This window comes from Ammospiza caudacuta, chromosome 24 (assembly GCF_027887145.1).
Source record: "Ammospiza caudacuta isolate bAmmCau1 chromosome 24, bAmmCau1.pri, whole genome shotgun sequence".
NCBI lineage: Eukaryota > Metazoa > Chordata > Aves > Passeriformes > Passerellidae > Ammospiza > Ammospiza caudacuta.
The window spans coordinates 2,826,764-2,844,692 of record NC_080616.1 but is presented as its reverse complement, the minus strand read 5'-3'; the positions used below and the strand labels follow the sequence as shown (position 1 = coordinate 2,844,692).

Sequence of the window (17,929 nt, the reverse complement as noted above, 5' to 3'; positions counted from 1 at the left end):
TCCTTTGACTTTATTTGAATAAAGGGAGAGGCCATGGGGCATTCCCCTGGGATCTCTCAGATTTTTGGAGGACGCAGCCTCCTTTTTATCCCAATTTCCCAGCTGCATTTCCCTTCTCTCTTTCCCCATTTCTGAGGTACTTGAAAGGTTCAGACTTCCCAAAACACCTGATACCAAAGATTTCCCTCTAATGTACAACCCCCCCTTTTAATTTTTAATTCTTATGGAATTTAGGGGTTTTTCTTCCCCATGGTTTCTTTCATCTTTCAATGCCTAATTTCATTTATCAGCAAACCTGAAGTTTATTTGTAAAAGCAAATATCTTTTTCCATTCATCAATCAGTGTAATCCTTCCCATTGCTTCTTTTATCTACCAGCAGACCCACAGCTCGTTTGTAAAGACAAATCTGCTGTTCCTCTCACTGTGTTCTGGGCAGGATGACCAAGACACTTTGTGACAGAGCCAGCAAGGGACCCCCCAAGCCCTGTGCTGCTGCTCCTGCACTGATCCTTCCTGAGAATGACCTTTAGACATGCACAGAGCACAGCCAGAGGGCAGCCAATGTGATTCCTGCTGGCATTTGTGGCTCCAGGAAGCATGGTAGACTTGGTGGTAACACTGGCCAGACAGCACAGAGGAGTCATGTTTCAGTCATTGCTGCAGGATTTCATCTGAGCCAGGTCACTTTTTCCATCATTAATGCAGCCCATACTGTGGCAGTCCTAGAGCAGATAGTTGTGGGGTTTGCCCAGCAAATTATGGCATTTGTGGGAAGATCTTGTTTGTGACAAGGGGCCACAGAGCTGCTTTTGCTCAGTCTTTGATGTGCCAAAGGATGCTCTCACCTGGCCCTGTCAGCAGAGCAGAACCTACCCCAGGCCTCCAGGCCAGTCCCAGCACCAGGAGGGGAATGCTGACTGATTCCTGACTGATTCTGAGATGTGCCAAATGAGGATATTTACAGCTCATAAAGACTCCCATTTTCAGATGTTAAAGCATTGGATCTGTGTTGGAATATCAAAGCACAGAGGTGCAAATTTGAAATGCACAGGAACGCCATTCCTTGTGATGTGCAGCTTTTGCAGATGACTCTGCAGACCTCCAGCAGCAGGGTCTGCTCTTGATGATATGGGGTTTGTGGTATTGCTGTTTTGCTTAATTAAACATGGCTTTATTTCTGTTCCCTGTGCTTCCTTTCTGATGGCCACTGATGGCATTTAGCTGGGTTATATGAACCTTGTAACACTTCCTCATTAAAGAGGAAAAAAGCTCCCAAACATTCCTTTCATGCAAGAGGGAAAGTGGTCAGCTGGAGAGAAAATACCTCAGGGTTGTGTGGCAGCAGGTCCAGCCAGGCTTGTCAGGGCACTCAGGATGCTGTGGGAGAGCTTGGAGAGGGACAGGGAACATTTCCAGAGAGCTCTGTCCTCTCAGCCTTGTGCATTGCTTCCCAAATGAGGGAAGAGGTTCCCAGAACCTCAGGCTGGGCAGTGAAAGGCAGCTCGTCCCAGGCAGCTATGCAGGGACAGGAAAAGGCTCCAGTGCCCTGCCCTGCCTGGATGTGGCTCCTACAGCCTCTCCTGCTCCATCCCATCCCCATCTCATCCTACAGCCTCTCCTGCTCCATCCCATCCCCATCTCATCCTACAGCCTCTCCTGCTCCATCCCATCCCCATCCCATCCTACAGCCTCTCCTGCTCCATCCCATCCCCATCCCAGCCAAGCCCAGCCCTGAGAGAGCCCCTGACCCCAGACCCAGAGCACAGGTGGTGCCACAGACCCCAGCTCTTCCCCATCCCCCCAGGGCCCTGGGTGCTGGGAACTCCCCCTCAGCACCTGAGTGTGTCCATTCTCATCTGAGTAACACCCACCTGGGGCCCAAACTAGAGTGGTCAGTGCACATCTCACCATTCAAACTGTTTGTCACCTTGCCAAAATGGATAGTTAAGGTCTCATTTCTAGCACTTTCAATGTTTGGGATATCATTGAATTCTAGAATGGTTTGGGAAGAACCTTGAAGCTCTTCTTGTTGCCCCCTTGTCATGGCAGGGACACCTTCCACTGTTCCAGGTGGCTCCAAGCCCTGTCCAGCCTGGCCTTGGGCACTGCCAGGGATCCAGGGGCAGCCACAGCTGCTCTCCAGCTCTCTTGGCACCCCTATAGACACTGGAAGGGTCCCTAAATGCTGGGGCCTTCTCCTCTTAGGCTGGGCAATCCCAATTGTCTCAGCCTCTGGATTACAGCTGGCAGTGTTTAGCAGACATCCCCTGCACCAAGTCTGCCTCTGTGGCTGACCAGGAACCCAAGGATGGCTCAGGGACCTGCCCCCAGCACAGCCCCCAGCACAGCCCCCAGCAGCTCCCAGTGGTGCTGCAGAGGAGGGCAGCAAAAGTGCCCTGGGGCACTTCCATCACCATCCCAGCACCTCCCTTGGGGACCTCTGGTCTGAGGAGAGGAGGGGGATGAATTCACTTACAGCATGTGTTTGCAATGATGGAACAAAGCTGTGGGAAGGGAGAAGGGAGCACTTTGTGTGATATCCTGGGCAGTGGGACACTGCTCCCCCAGCCCAGCACCTCCAGCAGCCTCTGAAGTTAGAACTGAGTTAATGTTAGAATGAACTTCTGCAGCCACCTGCTGTAAGAGCATCGGGGATGGGACAGTGGGGATGGACAGAGATGAGAGATCTCTGCAGCCAGGGCTGGAACTTGTGGGTTATTGCAAAGGGCCTGGGTGCAGGGCCCTGCTGGGAGCTGCCAGCCACAGCTGGAGCAGGGCTGAGAGAAGAGAGGGGCAAAGAGGATGAGAGGGTGAGAGAGTAAAAGGGTAAGAGAGCGAGGTTCCCATTACAATACCATAAATCTTCTTTTGTGCTGAATATTCTAATTCTCACTAACCAATCTAGTACAAGATACAAATCCTATAGCATTTATACACAGCCTATAAGAATCATTACATTACCACACTGTGTTACATTTTAAACCCTAAAAACTCCTCTTTGGGGCCTTCTGCCAAGCTGTAGGGTCTGCTCTGACCCTTTGGCCTGTCTGCAAGCAGAGGGTGTTGTTCCATCAAAAGGGGATCACCTTCAGCTGGCCACACCATTGTTTTCCAGTTGTTCAGTAACTGAGGGATCTCAAAGTTTGCTTTCATTTCAATCTCACTTATAGTTTCTATGTTCCCAAAATCTTTTGCCAGGCATCCATATTTATAAGGCTTTCCTGTTTCATCTTCCCCAACAACCTGCAAACCCTGCAGGGTCCTCAGAGATACACCTCTACTTCTGCCATTCAAAAAGCTACTCCAGACCCCAAAGAGGATCTGCCCAGGCCTCTTGCAGCCACCCTCACACCGAGGAGAGGGCAGGGCCCTGCCAGCTATGGGGCTGCCCTGGCTGAGACAGACAGCACTGAGCAGGGAATGAGCAGGCAGCACTAAGGGGAAAAGCATTCAGCCCAGTGTTTTCTGTTCCACCCCTTCCTCAGCAATTCTGCTCCTCTTCCTCTCACTTGACTTTTGGTACAGGCAGCTCCTTTCTCATGGAAAGGGCACTACTGGCAAAGAGGGCTTTTCTCATAAGACCTCAGAAAGTGAAGGCACCTCAGCAAAATTCAAATAAATAACAGCTTCTTCAAAATCAATGCAGCCTGCCTTGCTGGGACACAACAGCCATTTTCCTTTCTCACAGCTCCCAGGCTGGAGAGGCACTGGTTTCGAGCAGACAGAGGTACATTTTTCACTTTGAATCCCACTGTGCTGACTAAGGATTGCTCTGTAATTCCCAGCAGGCTCAGTAGTCCAGGCAAAACAAGAGATCATCCTTCACTTCAGGAAAATGTTTAACCTGGGCTTAAAACCAGGCTTTGAGGAGAAAATGGATGGCACAGGTTACACTTTCCCAAGGGCTGGGTCTCAGCAGAGCACAGCAAGGCAAGGCTGTGTCTGTTTTATTTGGGTATCGTGACTGCACATCACAGCCTCCGCACTGTGGCTGGAAAAGACACTGGAGATTTATAAGACTATAAAATACAAGGATGAAATATTTTTCCATCCCACTGTGAGGGTTTCCTTGCCAGGCTCCAAAGCAGCAGTAATATTTCAATTCTTACACAGACAGATTTTAAAAATGACCTTTTTTTCCAAAGCTCCCTGAAGCCGAGAAAGCCATGAAGCTTGTCAGGAGGCACTAAAGATAGCACATTATTTGTCATCATCCTTTAATCAAATAATCCCAGTCACATTTTCAAACACAGGCAGGGAGCACAGCTCTTGAGAGACACCACTTCTAAACAGATTAGACACATCAATCCCACTCAGGTCAGTCTTATCTGTGGGGATTTGCCTTCCTGGCCAGTGTCTAAGCTGCCAGGTGCACACCTGGGCTCCAGCATCAGTCCATTCATCCAAGAGAGAGCTCATCCCACAGCCACAGATCCAACTCTCTGGCTACTAGGTTGTAGCAAGAACAAAACCACATCCTTTCCCTTTCCTCCTGCTGGCAGAAAACCTTCCCAAACTCTCCACTGGGAGCTGGTGCCACAGCTGGGAATGGGGCAGCAGGACAGAGCTGTCCTCACCGTGTCCAGCCAGCAGGACTTTGGGAACAGGAGCAAGGAACAAAGCAGAAAAGTCGTGGATTAGGCTGAGAGGATGCCATTCACCCTGGTGACAGCCTGCACTGAACACACAGCTGAGGGCTCAGCCCCATCCCCTTCCAGCAGCTCCTTCTCAGCCAGGGGCTCTGCCTGACCCTCAGCAAGCCCAGCCTGGCTCGGGGTGCAGAGATGCTGGTGCAGGGCTGGGCTCTGCAGCCTGGCTGCACAAACCCCATGGCTGCAGAGTCTGCAAATCCCTCAGCAAATCCTGGGAACATCCACGATCAAAAACAGGGCACCACAGTCCCAGCATTTTACAGGACATAAAATAACACAATAAATGTTGTGTTCCCTTGTCTCTTTGCTGAGGAACTGCTTGGTGGCGGTTGCTGCTGACAAAACATTTGTGCTGCAAGAAGAGGCTGATGGTTCCCTCTGAACAAAGCCCCAAAATCCCTGTTGATGAACAAATATTGGACAAGGCCTGCCCAGAGAGCTCCCATGGAGAAGCTGCATTTGAAGGCTTTGTGTTCTTTAACCACACAGGCTGGAGGATTTCTTTACTTTTAATAAAGAGTGCTGGGAGGAGGGAACCACAGTCCCACAGCTCTGGGATCTGGGGCTCTCACACTTCAAATGTTGAGAGCAACCTAAAAACAGAGGGGTTGGCTACACTGCAACCCACCAACATTTACAAGATCTTCTCCCTCTGCAGCAGTGACTGCAGGGGACAAACTGCACACCAGCAGCTGCTTTGAACTGGCTGGGAAGGTCTGTGTGCAGGACAGGCAGCAGGAAAAGCTCCTGACCCACTTGGCTCTGATGGTTCTGCTGGTTCTTATCTGAGCACCATTTCTTGTTCTTTCCTCCCCAGATGACCTGGATGCAGATGATCTTCAGCTGGACCTTGAGGAATCCAAGCTGCACCCCACAATTCAGTGCACACCAAGCCCAGGTGAGCAGCCAGGGAAACCCTTTGAACAGAGTTGGGATCTTTGAGCTTCTCTCAATGCCCAGGATCCCCCACGACCTTACAGATCAGAAAGGTTGGGCTTAGACCAAGTGGGGGACAGGTGAGGAGTCTCCTTCTCCCCCCTGGATACAGCTGCTCTCCCAGGTCAGGAAAAGCAGAGCAGGAACTCCAGGTACCACCAGCTCCTCCATCCACTGACCTGCTGCCCTCAGCTCTGGTTCTCCTGATTTCCTGACACTCAGCTTTGCCTCATCCAGCCTGGAATTTTGCATGGCAGGCCTTGTCCTTGGTGTCCTGATCGCACCCATGGCACTGCAAACTGCAGGGACACTTTGCTCTGTGTCCTGAGGAAGGGGAGGGGAGGCACTGGGCTGCACATGCTGGCTGGGGCTCAAGGAAGTTTCCTTCTGATTTTGTCCCTGTTCATAGCTCAGTGGGGTCCTACACAGGCACACCTGGAGGCTGCAGAGGTCTGGTTCCAGCCAGCCTGCTGTGGGACACTGACAGGGACAGACTTTACCAGTTGTTCCACTGAGTTTGTTGCAAAACGAATAAGATTTCAGCTGAGGGCATGTCCTGCTGCCTGGCACTCTGAGCTTCACCTCCTTAGAAATGAAAAAGCTTTCTCCATTTCCCCTAATTATTTTGCTCTCTACCACCTAAAACTTCTACCACCCTAGTTTTGTTTTTGCTGAGCCACTCACTGAAACATCCCAATCCCTCCCAGAGGCAATTTTATACCATTGCCCACTCTCTTCTTTTTTCAGGTTCCAGACCAGTTATCTTTTTACTCCTCCATGACCTTCCCTTACTCACTTCCCCCTCCATACACTTCTATTCTTTCTTTCTCCTGACATCCTTCCATGTTCTGCCTGCCCAGACCCCTCTGTCCCTTCCCTGCCACCCCAGCTCCCTCCCTCTCTCCCTCATGCCCAGACACTTCACCTCCTGGTGCTCATCCCCATTCATGCAGAGTGAATGAAGAGGTGCAGACACCTCTTAGCCAAGGTCTTAAGTGCACAGAGAGAGGCTGGCAGTGCCAGAGCAGGATGCAGCATCCTGGCAGATCTCCACACTACCAGCTCCCAGGGGGAACGTGAGGAGGAGCAGGGAATGGCAGAGGAGCCCAAATAACAGGCTCACGCCAGAGGAGTCTGCAGTCATAACTTTTTTACATTTTAGGAGCACTGATCAGTTTGTTGCTTTTTATATTTTATTTTGACCCCACCCTGCACCTTCTTCCCACCTTAGACAAGATCTGACAGGGTGCCAGAGGCACTCCAGTGTGAGGGCAGGAGCACAGGGGAGACCCAAGAGGCAGCTGCAGAAGAGGGGGGACAATGTCATATTTTCCAAGGCACTCATGTGGCTGGTGGGGCCAGGAGAGGGCTGGGACTTGGAGAGAGGCAGTTCCTGCTGGGTGTAACTCTGGGGTTTGTCTTGCAGGTCCCTTCAAGCCCTGTGATCACCTGTTTGAGAGCTGGATCATCCGCCTGGGAGTCTGGCTCATCGTCCTGGTCTCGGTGCTCTGCAACGGGCTGGTCATCCTGGCTGTCTTTGCCTCCCCCAGCTACCTGTCCCCGGTGAAGTTCCTGGTGGGCTCCATCGCCGGGGCCAACCTGCTGACGGGCATCTCGTGCAGCATGCTGGCCCTCGTGGACAGCCTCACCTACGGCCGCTTCGCCCGCTACGGCGCCCGATGGGAGACGGGCGCGGGCTGCAGGGTGACAGGGTTCCTGTCCGTGCTGGCCTCCCAGGCTGCCATCTTCCTGCTGACCCTGGCTGCTGTGCAGTGCAGCCTCTCGGCCTCCTGCGTGCGGGGATACGGGAAGTCCCCGTCCCTGGGCAAGGTCAAGGCCGCCGCCTGTTGCTGCCTCTTGTTGTCCTCTGTGGCCGCCATCCTGCCTCTCTTCTCCATTGGGGAATATGGAGCATCCCCTCTGTGCCTCCCATACCCCATCCCAGAGGGGAAACCCAGCAGCCTGGGCTTCACCGTGGCCTTGGTGATGACAAACACGCTCTGCTTCCTGACCATCACGGGCACCTACATCCGCCTCTACTGCAGCCTGCTCAAGGGGGAGTTCAGCGCTGTCTGGGACTGCGCCATGGTCAAGCATGTGGCCTGGCTGATCTTCACCAACTGCCTCCTCTACTGCCCAGTGGCCTTCCTCACCTTCTCCTCTACCCTCAATCTCTTCCTTATCACCCCAGAGGTCATCAAATCCGTCTTCCTTGTGGTCCTGCCCCTGCCCGCCTGCCTGAACCCCTTGCTCTACCTGCTCTTCAACCCCCACTTCAGAGATGACTTCCGCCTGCTGAGGCAGAAAGGGCAGGACAAGAGCAGCTTCCCCCAGTCCTGCAGGGCTGATGGCATGGAGAAAAGCTCCTATGACTCCACCCAGGCTCTGGTGAACTTCTCTGACATCGACCACATGTGTGAGACACCTGATTCCCTGGGAGTGCGGCCCATCCTTGACAGCTACAGCTTCCCCTCCATGGCGCTCATCCCCTGCCAGCAAAGGGTGGGCACCAGAGGCAAGGACAGGGGCTGCTCTGAGCACTGCCCCTGCCTCAATGACAGTGAGGTGCTGATAACTCCAGAGAGCCGGGATCTGTCTGGCAGCAGCCTCCGGATAACCTTCTTCCCCTCCCCAGCCACGCCGCCCTACACATCTCACTTATAACCCTGCTGGGAGCAGCCGTGGGAACGGCCCCACAGCCCACACCGAGGGCCAAAACCAGTGCCCAGGGGCCAGCAAGGTGACACAAACGGCTCCCTGAAAAGCACCAGTACAATCTGTCTACCCTCATCCCCATCACACCTGCCTGGGCAACAGGCACCGCTCTGCCAGCTGCCCCTGGCCTGGAAGGGCTCTGACTGAGCTCCAGACACTCAGGGCTGGCCATGGGAGGAGACAATCCCTGTGTGAGTCTCACTTCTGCTAGGAACTGCCTGGGAGAGAGCCCCCCTGGCTCAGGAAGTGGGTCAGGGAAAGCTCCTCCTGCCCACCCTGCAGCATCACCAGCCAGGAGGAGCCTGCAGCAAAGCCAAGCTTGTGTTCCCAAGGCAGAGACCTCTTGGCCAAAGCCATGGCTCTGTGGCAACCCCTGGAAATGGCTACCTGTGAGGACATGGCCACCCACAGGAACCCCAGGCCTTGTCCTCTAGGGCTCTCTGCAGGTCCCACACACCCCTGGAAATGGGCTGGTGCCTGCCTCACACCACCAAAAGCAGCATATCCATGTGTACACCTGAGTTTTGGACACCTCTACTTTGGGAATCCCCATTCATTCACTGGGAGCCTCATGGATTGGACACAACCCTCACTTCCAGCCAAGCCCAGGAGCTGGGGATGCTCAGCCTTTCAATCTGACCCACAGAGTCTCACAAGGGGTCTCTGAAACCCGCAGCAGCCAAACCCAAACAGTTCCCAGAGAATCCCATGTGCTCTGCCTGAGGTCACCCAGCAGCACCAAGCCAAGGCACCCAAGGGCACAGCAGGCCCCCTCAAACAGCACAGCACACCTGGGGCACTCCTGTCTGCAGCCACCTGCTCCTGGTCAGACATGGTGAGAATGGGGTCTGGCTGCTGCCTCATTGCCCCCAAACCTCACCCCTGGAAGAGGCTCTTGGTTCTGGGTACATGTCCCACACACAGTGGAGCCACTTTGGGCACTGCATGTGCCTTCTCCTGTTTTAAGGGCAGGCAGCTGGTGTAGAAGGAGGAAAGAGAAATCAGCATTGTGGGATGGTGGCATCCGGAGGACACAGGCCACTGGGAACAGCCTCAAATCCCTTCCCTGCCGCTCAGGGATCTCCCAATCCTCTGACTCCATCACAAACCCTCCCAGTGCCCCCAGTGCAGCAGGGAGCCCTGTGCTCAGGGCTCAGGCCTGGGCAAAGCTTTGGTTCTGCTGACGTTACTGCAGCTGTTTGTCACTCATTTTCATGAGATAATAAATGAGCCCTGTTGCTGACCAGTGGCTGGTTTCTGTCCTCTTTCACGTGAGGAGACCTTGGTGGTTCCCTTGGCAGCTGCTGTGCCTTGGGTGCTGTCTGCATTGCCAGAGTGAGAGCTGAGAAATTGTGTTGTGTCCATGTGAGTTGGTACCACCCTCCCCAGCCCTGCTCTCAGAGGGAAGAGCCAAATCACCTTCATGCAGCAGCATTGTGGCACCAGGTGCCTCTCCAGGTCCCATGTGAGACCCTGTACCCTGGGATCTGCTGCTCAGGGGTTTGAGTTTGTCACCAGGACAGATCTGTGGCATCAAAGTGCAAGGACATCATGTAACAGAGTCTATGCAAAGCCAGACTCACCAGACAGATCCTGGCTCTGCTTCCCTCCTCTGCACTTGAGGCCTGTGGTCTTATCTCAAGATGAGAAACTTGAGAGATACCAAGAAATCAGAGGAACAAGATCCAACAATTAGAGAAGAGGGTGGGACCCCCAAATTTAGTGACAAAATCCAAAGCTCTGCTACAGTCTTCAGGTGGGAACTGTGAAAAATATGGCCTGTTGTGAAACTTGAATCCTGATCCAGACCTCTGATACCCTACACATGCTCAAAATCTGTTTTCATGTTTGGCTCATTAAAAACAGAGCCAGGAAGACCCTGAGATAATGACAGGGCTGGTACAGGTGAAAGCACTGCCCTTCCCATGAACAATTCCTCCAGGAAGCTGTGGAAAAGTCCACTGTGGGTCTGCATAAAAGCTCTCTGGATTGTGTGGGGGTCCTTGATCAATGGGGGACTTCCCACACCCTCTCCTCCCAGATGAAGCAATGGCCAGCAGCCCTGCAGGGCCTGTCTGTGCCAGAGCCAGCCCAGGGCAGCCAAAAGGAGACCCTCAGCACCTCACTCACCCCTCAGGGCTCCACAGCAGATGCTGCCCATGGATGTGCTGACCATTACTTGAGCTCACCCAGGATCCCCACTGCACCCTTTTTCTGCCTCACTGATGTCTGCAGGCATGGAGGGTGTCCCCAGTAAGCAAAGGACAGGCTGCAGAGCATCTCTGGGGAAGGAGGGACAGACAGAGCACCAGATCACCCCAAAGAGCCCTGAGCCCCAAAAGCAGACATGCTGTAAAGCACAGGAGCTTTTCCTCACTGCTCAGGAGGAAAGAGTCCCTTGGCTCCCTCCAGGGAAGCTCAATTGCCTCTGAAAGCCAATGCCCATCTCCTGGCAACTCAGGAATTGTCAGCTCAGAGAGAACAAAGCTCCTTGGAGCACTGCTCAATGCACCAGCCAGGATTCTCTTACCCAGCTCCCATGGGCACAGAGCCCTCCCACACATTGCTGCTGCACAGGCAGTCAGGGGAATTTAGCTGAGCACAAGCTGGTCATGGAGCAGGGATCTGCTTAACTGAGCACAAGCTGGCCATGGAGCAGGGATCTGCTTAACTGAGCACAAGCTGGCCATGCAGCAGGGATCTGCTCCCTCTGCTCCCTCTGCTGCCCAGGCCACAGCAGCCCCTCAGAGCCCATGGCAGCAGGCACAGCCTGAAGGCCTCTCTGGGCTGTGCTCCTTGCAGGGTTGCTAAGGGGAAGGAGGGAGCACAAACACAGAGCACATCCTGTACTGACCAAAGAGGTGCCCTAGAAACAGTGAAATGTGGATCTGCAGGAAACAGAAAGCAGCACCTTTCCATTTCTGCTGCCATAAATCCAGAGTGTGAGCTCTCTGGAAAATGCTCATTGAAATGCCTTTCCCCACATCTCTAACAGTGTACATGTCTTTCCACTCTACCAAGCACTAACTTCAACAACTTCTTTAAAAAATTTAAAAGTAAAAGCAATCCCACACCACTCCACCTCCCTTCCTAGCAGCTGGTGTGGTCCTTACTGGTGCCACCCTGCCCACCTTGTGGTACCTGGGGTGACTCTGGGCTCTGCAGGCAGCACATTCCACCTGGATTGGCCAGTCCCACACCCATGCTGGAGTCAGCTTAGACTGTGCCACCCACTTCTGGCCACCAGCACAGGTGTGAAATGACCTCAGCAAGGCCAGAACACAGGGAAGTTCTTGCTCCCCATCCTCCACCAGCAAGAGTTCATGAGGCTGCTCTGGTCAGGTGAGACCCCACCTGCAGCTGCCTCCACTCCTTGGGCTACCAACACAAGGTAATGTGGATCTGTGGGAACAGGTTCAGAGGAGGCCACCACACTGACCACAGGGCTGGAGCCCCTCTGCTCTGCAGCCAGGCTGGGAGAGCTGGGGGTGCTCACCTGGGGAAGAGACAACTCCAGGGCCTAAAGGGGCTCCAGGAGAGCTGGAGAGGGACTGGGAACAAGGGATGGAGGGACAGCACACAGGGAATGGCTTCCACTGCCAGAGGGCAGGGTTAGATGGGATATTGGGAAGGAGTTCTTGGCTGTGAGGGTGGGCAGGCCCTGGCACAGGGTGGCCAGAGCAGCTGTGGCTGCCCCTGGATCCCTGGAAGTGTCCAAGGCCAGGTTGGACGGGGCTTGGAGCAACCTGGGATAGTGGAAGTTGTCCCTGCCCATGGCAAGGAGTGGAATGAGTTGAGCTTAAAGGTCCCTTCTGACCCAAATCATTCAGGTTCCATTATTTTAAGTGCAGCTAGGCTGGGAGTCCCACTGTGATAAGGCCACAGTTCTGAGCTGATGGACACACTGCAACAGCCCAAGTGGGCAGGAGGGCACTGAGGTGCTGGGCCAAGCTGCCAGGGAGGAGGCTCAGGCCATTGTGGGCTGCATTCTAGCTGAGGAGCAGTGTTGGGGGTGGCAGGGTGACAGGCACAACTGCTCTGGAAGCCATTGTCAGGGCTGGGCACCTCTGAGGTTTCCCCTGCACGTCAGCAAGGCACTGCCAGGACAGCCTGAAGGGCAGACATGGCATGTGTGAGGAGGATTTTGGCCCTGAGGGACCCGGAAGCATTGTGTGGCAGGACAATGTGGAGGCAGCGTGCAGGCACACTCAGATGTTCATTTTCCCCTCGTCCAGCCCTCCTGGCTGGAGATGTGCAGCTCCTCTGAAAGAGAGCCAGCAGAGCAAGCACCCTACGGGATTGTTTTTCAACCTCATTGTTTTTTCCACCAACATTGTGATTTCTGTGAGACTGGGCCATGATTGGGAACGTTTGGGAGGGCAGCACGGCTGTGGCCATGGGCGTGCAAGTGATGAGGAACAAACTGTGCATGGGGTGGCAATGTCTGACACTGACCTCCTTGGAGGCCAAAGGAAAACAGACATTTTGGAGAATGCAAGGCCATCTTCAGCACTGGGATGGACCACACATCAGGTCTGGCAGGTGACCTCAGCAGTTCCAGGTCAGACCTGATCTACCAAGGGGTTAGCACCTTGTTCCTGCTCTCCAGTGACACAAAACCACATTCACTTTCTCAGGAAATCTCTTCCATTGCTGCCCCAGGCCTGATGGCAATTCCTAGACTCCTGTTCACACAACACTTGCTGGTTTGAACTCCTAGAAGCAAAACTGAGGAACTTCATCTCAGCGTTTTGTCTGTGAACATTTTCTTATCTGTAATTCCTGCTGGGATCTTTTCCCTGCCATCCAGGCCCCACTTTTCTCCATATGGACACTGTGCTCCCAGCCCTGAATCCCCACACATCTCTTCCTTCCATCACAGATCCAGGACAGGGCTGCTGCTTGGTGTGGTCCAGAGCAGGAGCATCACAAGGATCAAACAGATCAGCTTTTGTTCTCCAAGTGAAAGACACTGTGTTCTTCAGTCTGTACTGCCCATGGTGGAGGCTTCCCTTGTATCTGCCCCACTGCATGGTCTCTGTAAGAGTTTCAAGGTGAAACAGTCAAAGATGGGCAGACTGGCACAGGAAAAGGTGAGATCTGGTGAATGTTCTCACAGAGGGCTCAGCTACAAAAGACACAGGGTTGTACCCCAAGAGAGCTGGGACCAGGGAAGGGCATGGAGCAAGAACCTCGTGGTGTCCTGTGCTGGGTAAAGGCCACATGGCCCTCATGCAGCCAAGAGCTGCCTCTCCCCAGAGCCTTCAGGTAGGAGGACAGTAAGTGGGGATCCCAGGGCTAAAGCCACACATCCACCTGAAATTTGCCTTGCTCCAGCTGGATGTTTCCCACAGCCAGAGGAGGGGGAGGCACCACTTTGAGAGGTGATAGCCAGGAGCATGGTGCAGAGATTGGAGGTCACAGACATCTTTTATGAAAAATCCTTTCCTTAGGATTTTTCCTCCTGAGAAGCTGTGAGGCCTCGGGAATAAAATGTAAACAATGATTATCTGCTGCTGTGGAATGCAACAGGTGCATCTGTGATTGGCCCATGTTGGTTGTTTCTAATTAATGGCCAATCACAGTCAGCTGGCTCAGACTCTCTGTCCAAGACACAAACCTTTGTTATCATTCCTTCTTATTCTATTCTTAGCTAGCCTTCTGATGAAACCCTTTCTTCTATTCTTTTAGTATAGTTTTAATATAATATATATCATAAAATAATAAATCAGCCTTCTGAAACATGGAGTCAAATCCTCGTCTCTTCCCTCATCCTGGGACCCCTGTGAACACGGTCACAGTTGGAAGGGGCTGGAGAGTTCACAGTCTGCTCTGATTCCTCTGGCCAGTACACTCTCCTGTTCTGGGAAGGATTCTGTTGGGAAGCAGAAGTATCCTTGGAAATATTCTGCTCAGACCCCTACATTTTTCAAAATTTTTCACCTACCTATTATTCTTCCTAACCGCTATACTACTTGACCCCAAACACTGGGGAGTAATAATAATAATAACAATAATAATAATTTTAACACTTATAACTGAAAAAGTGAACTTGGTGAGTAGAGGCAAAAACTGGCTCCTCCTCTCAAAAAACATCATTCTACATCCATGTTTACACCACAGTGTGAGAAAAGCTGATCCTGAATTGCTGCCAGTCCAGGTATAAAACCCAGCAGCCACTTCACACCACCTAGGAAAGGTTTGAGGTTAATTCTCAACAAAAACAACAAAGGCCACTTTCAATATGGATGCTTCCCTGAACCAGCAAAGAGAGGAGGATGGAAGCAGATGAGTTGTTTTGGTGCCACTGACAACTTTTCCCAAAATCAGCTGTTCAGGAAACTACAGCCTTCAGCAGCACAGCTAAATCAACTCTAATCCTGAAGCAGATGGTAAATTGAGTCCAAGGTTGCCACTGAGGTTCAAGGAGCGCCCAGAAGAAGTTCTGGCTCCTACACACCTGGGCTCTTCCTCCCCTTTGCTGTCCTGCCCCATGAAGCCAGTCAACAAACAAAAAAACCATTGCACCAAAAAGTCTGCAGTTGTTTTACTCCAAGCCCTTGGGGGGAAAAGCCTTTTATGCTTTTAATATTCTTGTTTTCTCTTGCAATTTTGCCAATTGAGTTAATCAATTAAAATAACTGGATTATTTTCCTTGCCTAACCCTGCTAACCCACCTCTCCTCTTCCTTCTCCACTCACATTTAGACATTTATTTTCCCCCTTCCTCCTCCCCTTTTATTTAAACTTGTGTTTTGGAAAATTCCACAGCTGGAATTTCACATTTTCTTTTGTCACCGCGTTGGAGACATTTGAGAAAGACAGTGAGGGCAATGTCTCAATGGGCACAGTTACATCAGGGGCAAAGGGAAAAGACACATTAAGGCAAAGCAGGTTCCAGTTCCTGAGCCTGGCTTACCCTCCCCTGCCTTGCCATGACTGCCTGGCTGACAAACCCTCCATTCATCCCCATCTCTCTGACTTTACTACATCACTTCTTCCTCTCAGTCTTGTTTCTGGGAATGCATTCCTGCTATGTACACGCCTCATCACCCGACACAGAATAAAATCACTTGTAAGAGGAATAAAACTGCCCTGCACATCTGAAGGTGGCCAGTGTGAGTTGAGTGAGCAAAGCCTTGAAGAGTCCAATTCTCTCTTTTGACAAGTGCTGGGGCCTTCATTTCAAGAAAGACATTGAGGGGCTGGATCACCAGGGGAGGTTCAGGTTGGACATCATCAGAATAAATCAGGTGAGACTCCATTTTCTTCATGGTGGAAGAAGCCCATCCTTTATTCACATAACTCATTTTTATACAGTTTTACAGACCTCATGTGTGACTCCAATTGATCAGGAGCTTTCTTGCCAATTACTTTATTGTTAGTAAAAGGTATTTTACTTGTCTATCAAATCTCTCTACTCTTAAGGGGTTTACATATTTTCTTCACTGGTTCTGATGGGATAGGTTTAATGTTTATGCAGGGTTTTTTTTTACCTAGGAATAGATTGTTATGTTAACAAACTGTTCACACCAGGATTGCTTTCACATGGACACTTGCAACGTGCTGGCTGCGCTTAGAAGAAATGACAGGCCAGCCATCCATCCAGCTGAGCAGGTTTGATTTTATGAGGCCTTTCTTTTATAATTTTTCTACCATACTGCAAGAGGACATCAGGAGGGATTTCTTTCCTGAAAGATTTGTTAAGCACTGGAAGGGGCTACCCAGAGAGGTTTGGAGTCCCCATCCCTGCAGGGTACAAAGAACACGTGGAGGTGGCTAGTGTCCCTAGTGTCTTGGTTTGAACAGACAGCTGTCTGCTAAGGAGGGCAGGAGCCTCCCTTGAAATGAAGAATGCAACACCTCCCCCCTCCAAATTATTATGATTTTGAAATTAAGGGGCTCTCAGGGAAAGATATGGGAATAGGAATAACAGTTCTTTACTAGGAAAATTAAAAATACAAATGCAATAGTACAGAGTAAATCACAGACAGACTCAGAGCATGCCCTGTCCCCTGTGTGTCAGGGGCTGTCCCAGCCCCATGCCATGGGGGCTCAGCCCTCCTGCAGTGCCAGCTGTGGCTCTGCTGCAGCAGGGATCCTGCACAAGGGGGGAGTTTTCCTCTGCAGCTCCAGGGCTGCTGCAGATGGACCTGGGCTCCCTCTGGCCATGCAGGGCAGCAGAAAGCTGCTCCTCTGGCAATGCAGGGGGCAAAGGCTGCTGTGCTGTGCCAGGCTCAGATTGGATCCAGGTAGGAATGCTTGGCTCCTCCCCTGGGCGGAGCATCTCCCATGGGATGCTGGAATTGGATCAGCCCTGCAGGGACACTCAGTGGCCATGGACAGCAGAGATCTCCTGGAGGGAGGATTGGCTGTGGGAGAGATAAAGAAAAAACTGCTCCATGAACAGCAGAGAACTGCCCCAGCTCTGACAGATGGTGACACACTTATCTTACAATCCAGGACATCTGGGCTGGGTGACAAGGTGGGGATTGGGCACAGGTTGTACTCAATGACCTCAAGGTCCTTTCCAACATCAATGATTCTGTGATTCTGTGAATAAGGAACATCCCAGAGCCCCGGAGGCTTGCAGGGAACGAGGGGTTTGAGCTGACTGTGAGGTTGCTCCAGAGCCTTTCCAAGAGCACTACTGGAGCAGGCTGAGCAGATCTGTGCCTGTCAGAACAGCCAGGCTGGGGCCCTGTGTGCTCTGCAGGGAGCACAGGCAGGGGTGGGGATGTGCAAGGCAACTGGAGAGGGAATGGCAATTCCCAAGAGAGCACATGCCCATCACACAGAGGCACTGCCCTGTCCCAACATCCAGGAGCCACTCTGGCTGTCACTGTCCCACCACCCGAGCTGGGACCAAGGTCCCTCTGCAGCTGCATCCCCACACTCTACAAGTGACTCCAGATTTTCTCACCAGCTCCATCCTGGGTTTCCCATCAGAGGACTCCATGAAAGTCTCAAATGTCCAGATCCTTACAAGAATTTAATTATGGTACAACAGCTAAATAACTAACTAACAGCTTGAGCTGGGGCCTCTGAGGAGGCATCCCAGAGAAAACTCTGAGCTTTTATCCCATCACCGTCTAAGGACAGGAAAATCTGGGGGGCCTTGGCTCCTGCCATGTCTCTGAGCGTCCAAGTCCATGGCCTGGCCACAGGACCCTGGGCCCTTTGTTGTGCAAAGAGTCAGCATTTCTCAGCTTCTTGCCTTGGGCTCTGGCCCTCAGAGCTCCACTGCAGCTCCACGGCAGCTCCAGTGCCACAGGCACTGAGTGGATTCTCTACCAGGCCACTCCTGTCACAGCAGTGGTGGCTGCTCCTGAGGCTGAACTGGAGCCTGGTCCTTTGGATTCTACTCCCATCCCTCAGAAGCCCTCACTTGTCCCTCAGATCTCCATGGAATGAGTGCACTGAGGTGAGGATTTTTGGAAACCCCCTTCTCTTGCAGGTTTATCTGAAAATTCCAGTCTTCAAACAGCAGACACAAAGTTGGGAAGCCACAGCCAGACACATGCTACACCACCACCTTCCTCATCCTCCCACATGAGCAAGAAACAGCAAAAAGACTTTGCATCAGAGAAGTTGTACTGCACAGGCCACTCCACATCTCCTCATCT

At 52.2% G+C, this 17,929-nt stretch overlaps 1 protein-coding gene across 1 annotated transcript in view; it reads left to right on the top strand.

Annotated features, from left to right (window-relative positions):
- Nucleotides 1-8,253, top strand: part of LGR6 (leucine rich repeat containing G protein-coupled receptor 6) — a 172,217-nt gene extending 163,964 nt beyond the window's left edge. The window contains exons 17-18 of the mRNA XM_058819408.1: nucleotides 5,471-5,551; nucleotides 7,016-8,253. Of these exons, the coding sequence (XP_058675391.1) occupies nucleotides 5,471-5,551; nucleotides 7,016-8,253 (1,319 nt within the window). The remainder of the gene's footprint in view (nucleotides 1-5,470; nucleotides 5,552-7,015) is intronic.
- Nucleotides 8,254-17,929: the final 9,676 nt, after the last annotated feature.